This window comes from Trachurus japonicus, chromosome 7, assembly GCF_045865225.1.
Source record: "Trachurus japonicus isolate A0001 chromosome 7, Traja_1.0".
In the NCBI taxonomy this organism is placed as follows: domain Eukaryota; kingdom Metazoa; phylum Chordata; class Actinopteri; order Carangiformes; family Carangidae; genus Trachurus; species Trachurus japonicus.
In genome coordinates, this window is record NC_140913.1 from 29607604 (window position 1) to 29625540 (window position 17937).

At 38.5% G+C, this 17937-nt stretch overlaps 1 protein-coding gene across 2 annotated transcripts; it reads right to left on the bottom strand.

Moving 5' to 3' along the window:
- Positions 1-843: 843 nt before the first annotated feature.
- Positions 844-17744, bottom strand: tfcp2 (transcription factor CP2). Of its 2 annotated transcripts, XM_085782744.1 has the most exons (17): positions 17377-17733; positions 16548-16813; positions 13461-13612; positions 12960-13036; positions 12214-12319; positions 11891-11997; positions 11444-11596; positions 11213-11323; positions 9806-9894; positions 9044-9092; positions 7800-7832; positions 6973-7066; positions 6610-6700; positions 5379-5485; positions 3131-3273; positions 2334-2385; positions 844-2207 (listed from the first exon to the last, which is right to left on the bottom strand). In XM_085782744.1, exons 2-17 carry the CDS (start codon positions 16667-16669, stop codon positions 2170-2172), a joined length of 1524 nt encoding a protein of 507 aa, XP_085638870.1. In that variant the 5' UTR covers positions 16670-16813; positions 17377-17733; the 3' UTR covers positions 844-2169. The 2 variants fall into 2 exon arrangements, with proteins under 2 accessions (XP_085638870.1, XP_085638871.1); XM_085782745.1 differs by lacking the exon at positions 7800-7832 and having other exon boundaries at positions 17377-17744.
- Between the last annotated feature and the right edge of the window lie 193 nt (positions 17745-17937).

Here is a 17937-nt window from a genome sequence, read left to right on the forward strand (position 1 = left end):
AAAAACTGACATGTTTCATTAAACTGATGGTTTTTAACGTGAACCTGCATGCGGACAGGTTCATTTATATTATTGGATGGATGACAAAAAACCTTGTTTCCATGGCAACAAAATGACTGTTCACTTACCACAGCTACCAAACCTCCACATCTGTCAAACAAAGGAAAAACTGTGTTTAGTGTTTAATAAAAAAAAAAATAATAATAAAAACAGTTCTCACATTTTGACATTTAGTTGTAAAAAAAAAAAAAAAATACAAGCTCTGGAAAAAAAAAAAAAGAGACCACTTTCACAAATGTTTCTTAAAGGCATCTCTACATGTTATGACAGTCATTCTTTTCTTTTCTTTTTTAAATACCAACACAAACACAACTCATTCTACTTAATGAGACACTGATGAACCACATCTATTTTTATAGGAAGATTATAAAAACCACTGCTGGGATTAAACATCGACATTATCCCACAAAAACTGATTTATAAACTCTTCCCGAGTTAAAATATTCTTGCTGTGTTGTTTAGGAATAAATATGAACATGTTTTCTTTGCATTATTATTATTCAAGGTCTGAAAAGACTTGATAATTTTTGTTATTTAGACTAGTTTAGTCATTTTCAGCCAATAAAAGCTCTAAATGACAATATTTTTATTTCAGTTTTGGGAGAAATGTTGTCGGTAGTTGATAGAATATAACAAAATTTATTTGAACACATACCTATAAATAGTAAAACCAGAGAAACTGATCATTTGGGAGTGGTCTCTTAATTTTTTCCAGAGCTATATATACAAATTTGCTTTGTTTTTTTGCAAAAAATGCGAAGGAGAGAAACAGATGGCGACTGGTGCATGGGTAAGTATTTTAATAATGCTGATGAGATGTGGGCAAAGATGGATATCTAAAAAAAAAAAAAAAAAAGTCAAGGTCAAGCTATCAATTTTCATGTAAGCAGCAGTACAATGGACCTGAACATAAACTAACCCATTTTTTTTTTCTTCTCCACCGCCCTCACCCCCTCCTCCACATGCAACCCCATTCATTACATGTATTAGTATTTGGAGGAGGTAACATCCAAAAACAATGACGAAGAGATGTCAGTAAGTTAAAAAACAAAACAAACAAACAAAATAAAAGAAGAGAATTTAAAATAAAAAGTATGATTCCTCATGAAAGCATCTTAAAACAATTATCTACTTTAAAAAAAATAAAACCGGGAAATGGCCACAACGAGGAGGATGTTGCTGTTAAACAAGCTGATTCGGGACAGGAAGCACATGGACCAGAGACGGTTTTGCTGGTGTGATCACTAGTAAGACAGTGTTTTCATCATCTTCAATCAAAATTCATAAGTAACAAACACGAGTGCGAGCTCTCTCTCTACACTAACGACGAGGACCGAACAGCGTTTGGGAGACGGACAAAACTTTTCTTTTCCCCTCACAATCATAAACCAGTGAATGACTGAGACTCTCTCACACATACGCACACAGCTGGAGTCCAACAGTTTTTCCCTTCATGTCCTGATTGCTGGTTATTGGATGTGACTGTGGGGATTGCGTTAGTTATTCCATGTTTGCTTCAAAATAAAACAAGCAGAAGCAGACGACCTACAGTAGCATGACGAGGAGGATTCACTGACAGAAAGACAGAAAATCAAGTACTGTCAATGTAACTGTGCTGCTTATTGTAATATTTTTTTCTTTTTTTTCGCTATTTTTGGTTGATTTGTTTTGTTGTGTTTGTTAGTTTTGTTTTGTTTTTTTTTAGACAACAAATTGTTGATTCTGAAGCACAGGGCTTTGGCACACAAGACGTTCAGCAAACAGATAAACAGTGACAGCAGCTGTGGAGCCGCTATAACCCCCGCCTCTTTTCATGAGACACAACAAGCGACAGACTTTTTTTTTTTTTTTAAAGGGAGGCAGGAGAGGAGAGCGTGGCGAGCGTCACTTCACTGTGGTAACAGAGTCACTCCCTTAAAAAGTAAGACAATAAGGTTTTGAGAGAGGAAAGGGAGAGAGGGAGAGGAGGGGAGGGGGTGGGGGCTTCAGTCGCATGTTTCTCCTTCTTCTGCAGCCTCGAACGAATCTGAGAACGTCGAGGAGCGTGGCGCTTTTAAAAAGGGGGCCGACTGGATCATCAGGTCTGACGTTTATTCTCCTGTGCAGCGTTCACTTCAAGATGATGTGGTAGCCGTCGTTTGAGTCATCTGGAGAGAGAACAGAGAAAACACACGGCTCATTAAGGCTCTGTGGTAAAAAATAGAAACAACAACATCGTCATCATCGTCATCATCGTCATCATCGACGTTTATTACAGCCACACACTCATTTACCTTTCATTGTGTCCAAAACAAAACACACTTCGTCCTGGAAGTTCTGAATCATCTGTTAAAAAAACAAACAAAACAAAACACAGCGTTAAAGGTATAATATGTAGGAATTACCCCCATCTAGCGGTGCGGTTGCATATCGGAACGTATTCTTGATGTTGCATTCACGTGAAATCGGGCAGACGTCAGACAGACAACAGACGCTGCATGTAACAGGATAAACAAGCGTCTATGTAAACAAGTGGTCCGCCAGCACGAGGCAAAACAATACAGGCGTGACAATGTGTTGTCATGGTGATGTCGTATTGTTTACCTGACCCACGTTTTACCGTCTTTCTCTCTTGGAGTAAAACAACATCCGGTTGGTTTGCCGACGGCCGTCTGCCTGACTGCACCTGAATGCAACATCAGTGCCTCCGTCCTTCCTCACACTACACAGTGGTGACAGTTTTAACAGGCCGAGCCGACAGCTCCGCTGAGTTTCCGTGGTTACCTACGGTCACGCTGCCACTGAACGTAAAAAATGGCGATGCAACATGGCCGCCTCGGTTCGGTGCCTCGCCCACTTATGTATTTGTAACGACTTGTAACAACTCATTCTAAGGTACGAGAAAGCTTTCATTTGTATCCGGGTATGATTCGAGTTCAGTGAAATACGTATTTATGAAAGCAATATTTGATTTTTGCTAATAAAAAGCCAAATAAGTTACACACTGGGGCTTTAATGTTCATGTGGGAGGGGAAACAACAAACTGAAGTTGCTTTCTGATGGGTCCCATACGAAACAGATGAGATCTCACCTCATCGCTGACGAGCACGTGGATGCCGGTGGGACCCTGTTTGAAGATCTGGTTGATCTGTCTGGGTGAGATGTTGAAGAGCTGAGCGATCTTCTCTGTCAGCTCGCCAGACGTGAGCTCCTCCAGGTAGATGGCGTGATAAACTGCAGCCAGAACAGAAAGGAAGGAACGATCAAAACCCGTTTTTTTTTCTTTCTTTCCTGTTATTACAACATGTCAGAATCGGTGCTTAAAGGGATATTTCAACATGCTGGCAAATTTCCCTCATCAAACTCATCAAATACACAATCCAACAACTCCACAACGCTCTGGCGGACAAGTTGTGACCTGCACATTCACCACGCTATGAGATAATAACACAACGTTACTAGACAGAGTTGTTTTAGAGGTAAATACGTAGCTGGAACTACTTTCCCACACAGCTGTTCGGCAGAGTGACTTCAAAAGCGCAAGTAGTTCTGAGTATTTGCTTCATGTTTCATAATGTTACATTATACGTTTTTATTATTTCATAGCGTGGTGAATGTGCAGGTCACAACTTGTCCACCAGAGCGTTGTGGAGTTGTTGGATTGTGTATTTGATGAGTTTGATGAGAGAAACGTGGAAATACCATGAGCCTCCGTTGCGTTAGCTGAGCAGCTTGCGGCTCTGCTCCGCCGATCTCAAAACAGCTTGCACCGACAATTAAACGTAATGAATCTACTCCTAAAACTATAGGGATTATGGCAATAGGCGAATTTGCCAAAAAGTTTAACTATCCCTTTAACACTTTCTTACTGGGAGGTGGATTAAACAGGGAAAAGGCAAGGCAAGGCAAGGCAATTTTATTTGTATAGCCCGTTTTTACAAACAGTTTGTCTCAAAGGGCTTTACATGGCATCGTAACAACATCCTCTGTCCTTAGACCCTCACATCGACTGAGGAAAAACTCCATGGAAAACCCTTTTAACAGGGAAAAGTCGGAGAAACCTCAGGGTGAGCAACAGAGGAGGGATCCCTCACCCAGGACGGACAGACGTGCAATAGATGTTGTTACAGACAAGAAAACAGTTTACAGTTTGTCACAGAATGTGCGAAATATGGAAATGTTAGCAGGAGTTGATAAGGTGATAAGGTTGAAAAGGTGACGATATCCACATCCAGCTCCTCCTAAAACTCATTAACCTGTTTTATCGTGTTTATTCCTTTAGACAAACGATGTGTAAAAACATCAAATTATAATTTTACAGTGATTATCTCCGAGGCTTCTTCTCCTCCAGGTTTGATGACTTCAAGGAGACCCTGAACGCCTCATGGTGACAACAGGAGGAGCCCTGGGATTATCTTCACTATTCAGATTTATCATGCAGACATTGGGGACGAGCTCGATCTTCTAATTATCTCTGGACAGCGGATAAGTGTATTTCTCAAAATGTCAAAACTGTTCCTTTAAATGTCAGCAGGAACAGATCCAGGAACACGGGCAACATGGAGACATGGAGACACGGAGAGCGAACGGCTGCACATCACCGAGGAGGCTGTCTGCCACAACTTTAATAAATAGTATTTGAGCATTACCAGTTTTATAGTTTTATAGTTGTTATAGCTGTTATTACTCTGTGATGATGCTGTGACTTAATGACATGTCCAACGATGCTTCCTGGTTACCTAAATGTCAATCATCTGATCTTGGGGCTTCATACATCATTGGTGTAACAGGAATTGTCACCATTAAACGTAATCAATTTTGAGGATAGATTTTTCTATTTAATATTTGCTTACTTTAGGTTGCATTTGGTATTATGATTGTTCTGTTATAGAGGTCTGTTGTGCCCGATCTTTGATTTAAGAAGCAGGTGACGTTGGTGAGTTTTGAGTAAAATGTGGTCACATGAAGTCTTTTGACCACATTGCAACACTATTTTCTTACATGTATGGATTTTTCGTTAATTTAGAAATAGTTTGGAAGCTGTTTTGTGAGGGTCTAAGGGCAGAGGATGTTGTTATGATGCTTTACAAATAAACTTGCCTTAATGCCTGTTTTGACTGGACTCATTAACAAATAAAAAGTTTTTGAGAGTGTGTCAGAACGGACCACCGATTCTTTTATTTATTATTTAATCATTTATTTATGGTGTCTGGCAAAATGCATTTCATTGCATTGATTTTACACTGTACTTTTAATGTATATGACAAAATAAAAACGATTGTTGTTGATTCAGCAGCCCCCAGCTTTGGCTTTTGGACATGGAGAAGAAGCCGACTCACCAAAGAAAGTGTTGGCAGCAGCGTCTCCGTTTTCGTGTTTCGGCTGCTGTTCCCGCAGCTGCTGAGACTCCTGGCAGACGTAGATGGTCAGCCTCGGACGTACCACTCTGGAACAACCACAGCCACACAATATAAATACATGAGACAGGGTTCCTACACATTCAACATTTCAAAATTTCATATTTTTTCCAGACCCTAATTTCCAGACAAAAAAAAATTCAAATAATTTGTGACATTTGAGTAATTAGATGTGTATCATGTAAATAAATTATGCAATTAATAGTTTGTTTTCATTATTCTGAATTTGTAGGCCAATATGTCACCAAATCATTTCCAGGAGATTATAGCTAGATAAATAGCGCATATAAAATAATTAACCCAAATAACTTCAGATAAAACCAAACTCAGATAAGTGTATATATGAATGAATGAATGAATGATTTTTTTTATTTTCGTGTCATGCCACCACTGTGGCCCATCCCATATGGGATTACAAGACACATTTAATGACAAATATAAAAAAAAAGACTAGACAGTCCTTCCTGTTGGTATTACCTGCCACAGGTGTGACACATAAATAAACAATTTAAGTTTACTTCTGGTATTCAACTATATATCGCTCTTCGTCTCATTGCACACGCCTTTTCAAGAAATAAAGAAAATGCAAATATATTCAACTGAAAAAGAAGTTTTAGCTTCTCAGCATCTTCTAACCACACAAATTCGTTATTTGGATCTACCTTACTAAACAATTTTTGTTTTATAGAAAGGACTGTAGAACACAAAATGAATTTCATTTTCCATCTCTTGGATGTCACATAAATTACTAATTCTATCGTCTTCTGCTGTGCCAACATATCTGCCTGTCTCCATATGAAGATCAAGTACACCAGCTCTCAATTGAGCACACAGGGATCTTTTCTTTTTAGACAAATTATACAAAACATAATTTTCTGGGCCAAATACCTGTTTTATTTCACAGTAAGTGTGCAGCTTTGGTTTACCCCAAATATCTAATGCCCATCTATCTTTACTTTGTTGGAAAATAATTTCTTTTAATACGTTAATCTCAACTTTCTCTTTGTTATAATAACGGTCTTCATATCCAGCTCTCAGCAAGATGTCATATACTGTATGTCCCTTTTCCAGACCTAGAAATGTATCAAATCAAATCCTGTACTTTTCCATACTGTGTAGAATCAAATAAAACGTAGCATAACAGGAGACCCACCGTCCCTTCAGTGCATTGAAGAGTCTGATGCCGTCGGCAGGGCCACAGATCTGAATGACATCGTCCCTGGTCAGCTTCAACAGGTCCGCCCCTGGTGCACACAAACAGGACAGGCCGTGTTTTAACAACAGAAACCTCCTCCTCTCACTGTGAACTTTAATTAACTATCAAGTTTCTGCGTGTCCTGAGAGAGGTCGCCATCCAAGCTGAGCTACAGACGATTTTTCTGCCTGCGGTCGCTAACAAACAACAGACTTCCTCCCTGTGTTTTTGGCAGCTACAAGCGACACCGCACAAAAATAAACACTTGTTATTTATATAATTGGCCACCACAGTTCTGTATTAAAGAGCCTCTTTTTTTACCTGAGAAGTTGGTGAAGAGCCGACAGAAAGGTGAGAAGCGGTTCCTGTGAAGCCACTGTTGTGCGTCCTGTGGCGTTGCCGTGGGTAACAAATTCTAAGTGGGGAAAAAATAAAACATTAAAAAATAAGACGCACAACTGAAACAATCTCAGAGTTAGCTCATGGAAAAATACAGTTTGTTTTGTGTGTTTGTGTTGCGTCATATTTGTCTCAGGATTTAAAAAGACTTCATCACAGCCTCTTTATTCTAATGAGAAGTCGTTAAATTTAACATTTCACAATTAAGCAAAAACAAATAATCTCCAAAAATCTGTTAAAAAGACAGACATTGGAATTATAATTAACATCAATTTAGCAGCACAGTAACTGCGCTCAGTATAAATTAGCCTGAAATTACCTCTTTAACCTTTTAAACCTATTTAACCCACAGTTAATTTCTTAGTGGGTGAAAATTATGCAACAATTAAATTAGCGCTGAGGTTTATTCAGCTTTATTATTAATTCTTCTTCAGTTAATTCCCCCTCCTTTTATTTCTCAATGGGTGTATGTGACTGAGCATCAGCTAGACAGAGGTCTGAATAAAAAACATGTAATGGGAATTTTCATAGCCTTAAAGAAAGCTATTCTATTCAATAAATTAGAAAGGTATGGCATCAGAGGGGTTGGATTGGATTGGGTGAGGAGCTATACATCTGCTCACTTGCCCATAACATGTGGCGTACCACAAGGGTCTGTTTTAGGTCCTAAACTGTTTATAATGTACAAAAACAACATATGTAAAGTATCATGTGTAATGAAAAGTATCTTATTAGTTGATAATACGAACATCTTTTGCGCCGGGGACAATTTGCAGCAGCTTCTGGAGACAATCACAGCAGAAATAAATTAATTAATAAAAAGGTGGTTTAATGTAAACAAATTGTCATTGAATTTGAGTAAAACAAATATTATGTTATTTGAAAAATATAAAACGAACCCTCAAGTAAAATTGAAAATTGACATAAACATAAGCATAGAAAGAGTTTATGAAATAAAATTTCTGGGTGTGATTGTAGATCATACAATCTCCTGGAAACCACATATTAAACATGACAAAGCAAAAATAGCAAAGATTAGCGCAACTTTGGGGAAATCAAGACACATTCTGGACTATAAATCACTACATACTCTGTATAATGCACTCATACTTCCATATCTGAGCTACTGTGTGGAGATATGGGGTAATACCTACAAATCCAACCTACAGCCGTTATGCACATTACAAAAAAGAGCAATAAGAATCGTCAACAACACTGGATATCTTAAGCATACAAACTCATTATTCATAAAGGCACATACTCTGATATAACCTTCTTCCGGTTGAGGTACAAAATATGTTTATGAAAAGGCAGGGTGGGTATAATCTGAGGGGGGAATTGAATTTTAAGAGAATTAACGTCAGAACAAGTCTGAAAAGTATGTGCATAACAGTCTGTGGGGTGCAATTGTGGAATTATACAAAAACATGTTTCTAAAAAAATATGAGAATGAGGAAAAGTAGGTTGGAATATCATTTTGACTACACAGGGATAGGAGATTATAAAACTGAGAGTATTCGGTTTATTTTGTTTTACTTTATTATGGAATGATGGAGTAGTGAAGTGAATAAGGGGTGGGAACTAAAAAGCTTGGCTTCCTCCTGCTCCTTTTCGAGCATTATTCGTTTACTGATTTAAATATTGGACTTGTTCTTTGGGACACCATAACGTGTTACTTATTTTATATGACTTTTTTATCTCTCTTTTTAATATGTTCAAAATAAAGAATAATCAAATTAAATCAAATCAAATAAACATGTACATGTAGACATGACATATTCTAAATATATTCTAATATATCGTTATTAAATGACACAGATTTGGCCGATTCCTGTTTGTGTTTCCTGAGCATGTTGGTGAACATGAAGGGAGACAGATGTTTAGCAGCTAGACGCCAGATGTGATTATTAATATTCAGTGGTTGAGCGAAGCAGGAGGGAGCCACACAGTTAACATGAATCCATTCCAGACATTGATTTGCACTTGTACTTACATCTAAGACCTGAACGACCGGCTCGGGCTGGTGGTTTGGTGAACCGTTTCTAGGAAGGAAAAGAATCTAAACATCATGTGTTGTTTTCACTAATAATAACACACCGGCACTCAGAATTATCATAAATCAAACTCAAGCAGTGTTATGGCCTTCACACACTGGGGATGTATTTTTCGTGTGGGTAATTCGCATGTCAAGTTTTTTCAGACTCTGGTTTTCCTTAACAGTTACCAGACAGAGTTGTTTTAGAGGTAAATTCAGAGACTGCTTGCTGAAAAACTGCCCCTGAAGGCAACGCACATCAGCGGTTTTGCATGAATTTACCTCTAAAACAACTCTGTCTGGTAACGTTCTGTTATTATCTCATAGCGTGGTGAATGTGCAGGTCACAACTTGTCCACCAGAGCGTTTTGGAGTTATTGGATTGTGTATTTGATGAGTTTGATGAGGGAAACCAGCAGCTCGCAGCTCCGCTCTGCCGTTCTAAAAACAGCTTGCACCGACAATTAAAGGTAACGAACCTACTAGTAAAACTATAGAGATTATGGCAATGGGTCAATTCGCCGAAATGTTGAACTATCCCTTTAACGTGAACGCTACGATGTCGGAAGTTGGAGTTCCGACTTTTCAGTAACTTCTGAGTTGTCTTGAACGCAGCATAAGGCACGATGTGGAGGCAAAGACCCACTCAATGTCTCAATCCCCGGTGTGTAAAAGGCCTTTAACCATGAAGTATCGGTAGAAAGCGTCGATCACTCATACCCTTCCGCTACTGGGAAGCTGTTGTGTGAGCTGTTGAAGCCGGGAGAAGGAGAGTTGTTGACGTACGTCGCCTCAGGCCACGGAGAGCACTGCAAGAAGACCGACACCTCTGTTAGCTGACATCTGAATAACCTCAGAGATAAATCCACACTGCAACAGGTTAACAGCTGCATTAGCTGCAGAAGCTCTCTCTGCTCTGGTCTGTTTGTCCTGACGTTCACAACCTCATTTCCTAGCGTTACATACATTTGTTGGAATCTGAGGTAAAATGATAAACTGTTAAATTGATTAGCGACAGACAGAAGCTTCACTGTCAAATGGGTCAATGATGAATTCATCATGTGTTAATTCTCCGGCTCTGCACGTCTCTACTATATCAGAGTTAAATTAACTTTTTTGTTTTGGACAAAAGAAATGAACCTCTTCTCTTCAGCTCTACTTCGAATGGTGTCAACATTTAGACAGATTTTGTTCCTTTTCTCTATTTTCCCATCTTTTATTCATTTTTCGAGCAAGTGAGTTATTTAAGTTGTTTAAACTAAGTTTAGAATATGTGTTTTTCCTTTTTCAAACACAGATTTATATACTTTATCCATGTATTTTTATATTTTATACACACATTTTGGGTTAAAAAAATTATTATCTTCAAAAGGAAGGTGCAGAGCCATATTTAGTAACTTCACTGAACTTGATTTGCAGTGGAAAAAAAACTTTAAAAATAATGGTCCAGGTGATGGAGTACTGTTGGAGCTCCTCTTTGGAAAATCCTGCTCAATTCCATCTATAGATGTTTGCTCTTCTACCCGTCACTGTCAGTGCTGTTACTATTTTTAATTTCATAATTATGTACATTTTTGTCTGTTAGTCTGCGTTATATTTACTTATCCTGTTTTAATATATTATTTTTACGCATTAATATACCTCTTTACCTTAATCTAATTATACATATGTACATACATGAATTTGAAGGTACGTATGTGTATACATGAATGTGTAGGATGATGTATAGATGTATGTGTGTTTTATTACTTATTTTTATTTATCTAGTTAATCATTTTATTAATAAATTTATTTTATCCATTTCTACTCTTATTATTTATTCTCTCCCCTTTTAATTTATCTATTATCTATTATATATACAGTAGTATATGTAACTCATTCTACTGTACAGTCTATCACACATTTTCAAAGTCATATATCAGGAAATGTTTTGTAAAATGTTTAAATAAAAAGTTCTAAAGAAAAAAAAAAAAGTAATGGTCCAGGGTTGAAATTTTGACTTTCTAAGTATTTAAATGAGGGTTAAGATCAGATAATCTGTTCCTCACATCACATTTAAGAGGCCACGTTTCCCTCTCTCTTCATCACATCATTATTCATGGTGTGTGGTCGTGTGCTGAGTCTGACCTCTGTCAGGATCGTGGTTTCATACGACGGCTGGTACTTCTCCTTCTCCTGCGGCGCCCTCTTCTCCATCTTCTCCCGGTCCGTCTTCTGCTTTCTGTCTGCGCCTTTGGGCTGACACGGGTGGGGTTGTGGGGTTTGGAGGGGTCATTATGGTGGCCGGTTATTTATGGGCGATAACACAAGCAAAGAAACCAAAACAACACGTGTTTGTTTGTTTGTCAGCGGTCTAACCTTGAACACTTTGACCTGGCAGGAGGCGGAGTGCAGGTGCTCCGTGTACTCGCCACTCTCGTTCTCTTTGAACGTGTCGATCTGGATGCGGAAAGGCACGCCCTTCTCTCCACCGTGCTTACGCATGGTGAATTCTGTGCTGATGCAGTGAACCTTAAAACAAGAAAAAATGGGATATAAAAGTGAAAAATCTACTGTATATGGGAATAATGACATGAAATCACACTGTGGAGTCATTAAATAAATAAATATACATCTGCTCATTTGTATTAGTAACTTCTGCCTGCAGAATTACACTCACTTTACTTCTGCCAAACAGAATTGATGAGTACTACGCTAAATGTTAACAAGCTCAGTGCTATAATGCAGAAGTGCTGTAAAAGAGCCTGAGATTATGTACTGCCATTGCTTTTTTTTTTAATGAATGAAAGTTGTCCGTCATGCTACCTGGATAAAAACTGAGGTTCGTTTTGATGGGTCCCAAAGGAACTCCACAGTGTTTAGCTGAGTAGGGTTAGCCCTGGGGTCGATTATGCCGACTGACATGGGGATATCTGCAATGGATCAATGCAAAACAGGCCGTTATCAAGGGTTTTTAATTCACTTCACTTTGACAATCAATAACCTGAATGGATTTTTTTTTTATTCATCTCAGTTGGTTAATGTACACAACACAAGGCTGCACAAACACACACACACATATATATACGGTATATATATATAAATCCAATATAACAGAGGAGAAGCGTCATGTTTCAGTCAGCGCTCACCCAGGTCCAGGATGCGATCGCCGGGCCGATTCCAGCGCCAGCCTTCCAGCTGCTGGTGCTCCGTGTACTGAAGCCGTCGGTCGTGAAACACCACACGAATAATGCTCTGAAAATTCAGGAAAAAGTCTATGTTTTTAGTGAACGCTTTTTAGTAAACGCTCAAACACTTTCACACCGGACCTGCGCTCAGATTAGAATTATGTTTTACATCTCGCACAGCTGAGGAAAGCGAGACCCATTTTCTTCTGTACTGTACAAATTATGATGATGGCTTGAGAGAGGTACTGAAATATCTTGGTGCTCTAATGAGCAAAAACTGGAACAGTTGTTTAATTTTAATGTGTTTATGACTGATAATTTTATTTCCAAACTAAAGCCTGGGAAAAAAAGGAAAGATAGTTTGTTTAATTAGTATTTATTATGATTTCTTAGTACTAATATAAAGTAATTTCCTGTCAACTACTTAGAAGCTAGGTATTCTTATTATTTGGTAATGTTTATTTTTTTCTTGAATCCAACTGTGAGGATGATTCAGTTGTTCTGGAGGATCTATGTAAAAGCAGTTTTAGTTGTATTTTCATATTCTGATGTTTTTGTGACGTCCTCTGGTCCTGCGTTGTGTGATTATTTGATGTCTTATAAGCTCATGTGGGCTGGACAGACGGTGTAAGCAAGATACAATAATAACATTTCATTCATTCATTCATTCATTCATTCATATAATAGTGCGTTTATGCGAATCTTACCTTCACCATTTTACCAGTGATTTCCGGAAGTTCCCCAATTTTCCGATTGTCAAGCATTCGTATTTCATAGGACTGCCCTGTAACAACACCACCACCATGTGAATAAATGGATCTCTAGCTATCTCTAGATATCTAGCCTTTATATACTGTAGTCATACTAATCACAATACATACAGTAAGTTGCCCATGGAAACAACGGCATGACTATCAGAAAAAAAATACCACATACACTGCGAGATAACCATGATACATCGCAATATCTGTGATGTATATTGGTGCTAATATATCAGAAACATACCACACTTCAACATATTCCCATACTGATTGTTTCCCTCCACCTATAAACGCCAGATATCAAAAGATTTACAGTCATCCAAGTCATATATATTTTTTAAAAAAACAAAAAAAAACATGAGGATGGATTTTCAGTGGCTTTTGACTTGATGTTCTTCGATCGCTAAAGATTTAGAGGTGGAAAATGGCCGTGATCCAGATGCTGACCTTGGTTGAGGTAGGTGAGTGTTTCATCATGCAGTTTAACAGCTGGCGAGGTAGCTGCACACAGAACATACTGGAAGGGAAGGATCTTGTTGTCAGTGTCTGGAGGCAGGTTGGACTCCTCCTGCTTGAAGATGGGGAGGGCGAGAACATCGCTGGAGAGCAGAGACACACGGAGACAAAAGCTGTGAGTGTGGGACACATTGATTATTAAAGAATAAATATTGATATTTAAAGGGATAGTTCAACAGTTTGGCAAATTGGCCCATTGCGATAATCTCTATAGTCATAGCAGTAGGTTCGTTACCTTTAATTGTCGGTGCAAGCTGTTTTTAGAACAGCGGAGCAGAGGCGCGAGCTGCTCAGAGCTACGCTACGGAGGCTAATGGGATTTCTTGGTTTCCCTCATCAAACTCATCAAATACACAATCCAACAACTCCAAAACGCTCTGGTGGACAAGTTGTGACCTGCACATTCACCACGCTATGAGATAATAACAGAGCGTTACCAGACAGAGTTGTTTTAGAGGGAAATTCAGAGACTGCTTGATGAAAAACTGTCCCTGAAGGCAACGCGCATCAGCGGTTTTGCATGAATTTCCCTCTAAAACAACTCTGTCTGGTAACGTTCTGTTATTATCTCATAGCGTGGTGAATGTGCAGGTCGCAACTTGTCCACCAGAGTGTTTTGGAGTTGTTGGATTGTGTATTTGATGAGTTTGATGAGGGAAACCAAGAAATCCCATGAGCCTCTGTAGCGTAGCTCTGAGCAGCTTGCGGCTCTGCTCCGCCATTCTAAAAATAGCTTGCACCAACAATTAAAGGTAACAAACCTACTGCTACAACTATACGGATTATGGCAATGGGCCAATTTGCCAAAATGTTGAACTATCCCTTTAATAGTTAGATCCTTGTCAGCCTCACAAAACCACCTACAATCACTAGAATAAACTCTTAACGCTGAATGGCAGGTCGTTGTGTTTGCCAGCTTTCCATTTCATTAATTATAACGGCGGTACTTTGTGCGACATCACTAAATACCAAGGTATCCAGTCAGTATCTCGTTGCTCGTCTCAACAGAAGAATTTAAAAGGGACAAGCCGCAGACACTTTGCAACTTGTACAGTGTCATATAACAGAGCGCTGAACTGAACCAGGCAGAAAGGACACAAAAGAGAGAGAGAGAGCTTCCTCCTCCTACAGCAGAGCCAAGAGCCTGAATCAGCAAAACCTAAATGGATTTCACATCGTTTCCATCATTAAAAACTGAGCAGTAGAGAGATCTTAAATGTCTATCTGGACTTTAAACTCCTGAATAAAACCTCATCAATTAAACAACACCAGAGAAATGTGAGCAAGGTATTTTACACTTGAGTGATTCAGGACTTTGCTGCGTCATCTGTAAGAAAACTTTCACTTTGTAAATCAACCTTTCATCAAAGAGTCTTCCAAGACTTCATGTATTTATGTACTAATTCAAAGTGTGAAGGGATTTCTCTGCTTTAACTGCAAATTGGTGTCAACACAAAGCTTTAATTTGGGAAAATGTGACATACTGCACATTAAAAAAAAGCTGATTTGTACAGAAAAGTGTATAAAAAATACCAAATAAACCCATTAAGCCATAAGCCTGTCATATAATAAAGATCTCAGACTATAAAAACATGTTCCATTAATGATTATTAAAGTTTAAATGTCTGAATATTAAACACGTGATAAACAAACTACAAAAGTAAGATCAAAAGTAGACTTAATATCTTTGAATTTAAGGTTTTGATCAAATAAATCAAAACATTTGATGAAATTATGACTGATCATCAATAAATTAAAAAAATAAGTAAATTGATGATGAATCAACAGTAAATATAATGGTTAAGTGTAGCTTTTATGACTGATGAAAGATGATCAATGCAGTTGCCGATTAACTTTCTGTTAATCAACCATTTGATTTACTCAATTCAATGAGTTGCCACTTACATAGATTATTAGATTTAGATTGTTAAAAGCTTCTGGGACTAATGAAAACAAACAACATTTTTAACCTAAAATCACTAAATCTAAGCATCCCTGCTACTGCTACAGCACCTTCACTGTCATTGATTATATCAGTTTCATCCCAAAATAAAACAAATATTAGATCATATGGCTCAGACATTAAAATTGAAAATCCAATGGTATGTTTAGCACGCAACAACAGCAGTGAACTGAAGACGAAAGACCCAACCAGTGCAGGACTAGGACTGGCACTGGTTCTGATACTGGTTCTTAGGGGTGTGCCAAAAAATCGATTCACATAAAAATCGCAATTCTCATTTAAGACGATTCAGAATCAATATAAAATGTCCCAAAATTGATTTTAAAAAATAGAAAAAATGAAACAAATCTGCTGGCTGTCAGCCTCCGTTTCCTTAGAATTTAAAAGGCAGCATGTTTAACTGCACAATTTATTTTAATAAAGAGGTACTTTTAATTTTGTTACTTAACTCATTGAGTGCCGCGCTCCTTTCCAAAGTTTTTAGTCAAGTGTACCGGCAATTTAGTTATGATAAAAACTTCCAGATCATGAGCTGTCATGAGACTTTGATCGTCATCTATTTCAGTTCTGCTCGTCGTAGAGTCCCCAAATTTACATATAATGTGTATTAAAGTGTCTATTTTCATAATTTAAAAAAAAAGCAAAAAATGTAAAATCTCGTTTTTGGCACTCAACGCATGGGAACGAAAAACGAGAAATTACGTGGTTGGCACTCAATGAGTTAAGCAATATGTGATATTGCTTTTATGCAACAGTTTCAACAATTCCATCTAAGCATAAATGGATAAATGTTTAAAACTCAATAAATGTGAAAAAGACACTCTAGTCATTCTGTCTTGCAAAGCGGAATGGAGTAGATCATGAGGATCCTTTGCACACCGATAGACTGAAGCAGAAATCATTGTGAATCAAATTGTTTTGAATCGAAAATCAATTTTGAATCGAATCGTAGCCCCAAAAATCAGAATCGAATCGAATCGTGAGAAAGTAAAAGATTCCCACCCCTACTGGTTCTGGTACCAGTACTGGTATTGGTATTGGTATTGGTCCCGTACCTCATGCTGTAAGCCCCTGCACCCAGCTCCTGGCCAATGCCCGAGAGACTGGCATCGAAGTCCTGGACCAGTCCGGACTCGATCACTTCATCGGTGAGAGGTAACTTCAGAGCCCACGCCATGATGGTGCCGGTGGTGGTTGGTGGTTCTGGTGCTGGTGGCGGTGGAGGAGATGTGGAGATGTGACGGAGGAGTGCAGTCCTGGATCAAACTCAGGCCAGGTTGTTATACCTGAGCCCCCCCCGGCCCCCCAACAGTCTTCTGATCTGAAGTGGAGAAAGTTACACAATAACTTTTATTATTAAAATAAAGTTTGACTCTAGGGGAAGAGGAAAGATGAGGGAGGGCAACATTTTATCTATTGTTTTTTTCTTGGTCAACCTGTTATGTCCTATTTCTGTTCATTTATTTTTGATTGCTCCCATTGTTTCATGTATCTGTTCTGTATGTTATGTAATCAATGTGTTTTACAGTATAAATGCCCAATAAAAAGACATGAGGGGAAAGAAAAAAAAAGTTTGGCTCCAACTCTTTACACATATTAGCGATTTATCGAGGAGAAATAACCATAATAACCAATGCAATGAATCAAAAACAGCTCTCAGAGTAACTAATGACCACTTTAAGGTTAAGGGTGAGTTAACGGTACCACTCTGCCTGCACACGTTTTAATGCAGCACTGCTGAGATCCAAAACAAAACTTGTGGCGTGCTGCTGCTACAACAATATCATCGTTAACATCTACTCTCTCTCTCTGTCTCTCTCTCTTTTTCTTTCTTTTTTTCAATTTTAGTCAAACAATCCAGTTATAAAAGACACAACTCTTTACCTTCAAGTGAGATTCGTGTAGCTACTTGCTGACACTGCGACAGTTTCGTGCCATCATGTCGCGCTCCTTCGTCTCAGCACTAAAATAAACATGTCGTAGCTGCCAGCGGACGGAGCTACGAGGATGCTAATAAGTCCTGCTAAACCGCCGCTAACGGGGCTTATTACTCAGGGGCGGGGATTATTACTAACAGACATATTTATAAATGCATTGAAGAAAAAAAAAATAGCATCTCTATTGTCTCCGGTTCTAAAATATATGTAATATATAATGTCTTATGGCTATTGTTTGTTTATCTAGTTCCGTCAGGGAAAAGAGCTGCCGTAATTTCCGGTTCGCGTTCTTCTCCGTGGGGTTAATTCGCGGCGGACAATGGACGTATGAGCTCATCAGCGCCGCCCGCCGCCTGTGGCTGGTGGTAACACCATGCACACACATCATGAAGTGACCGTTTTCTATCATAGTAAAGTGAATATTTTGGAGGGTTTTTAGTGTTGCTGACCAAGTTTTATATCCATAAATGTAAGGTGTTAAAAGTTAGACCATCTTTTTGTACATTTA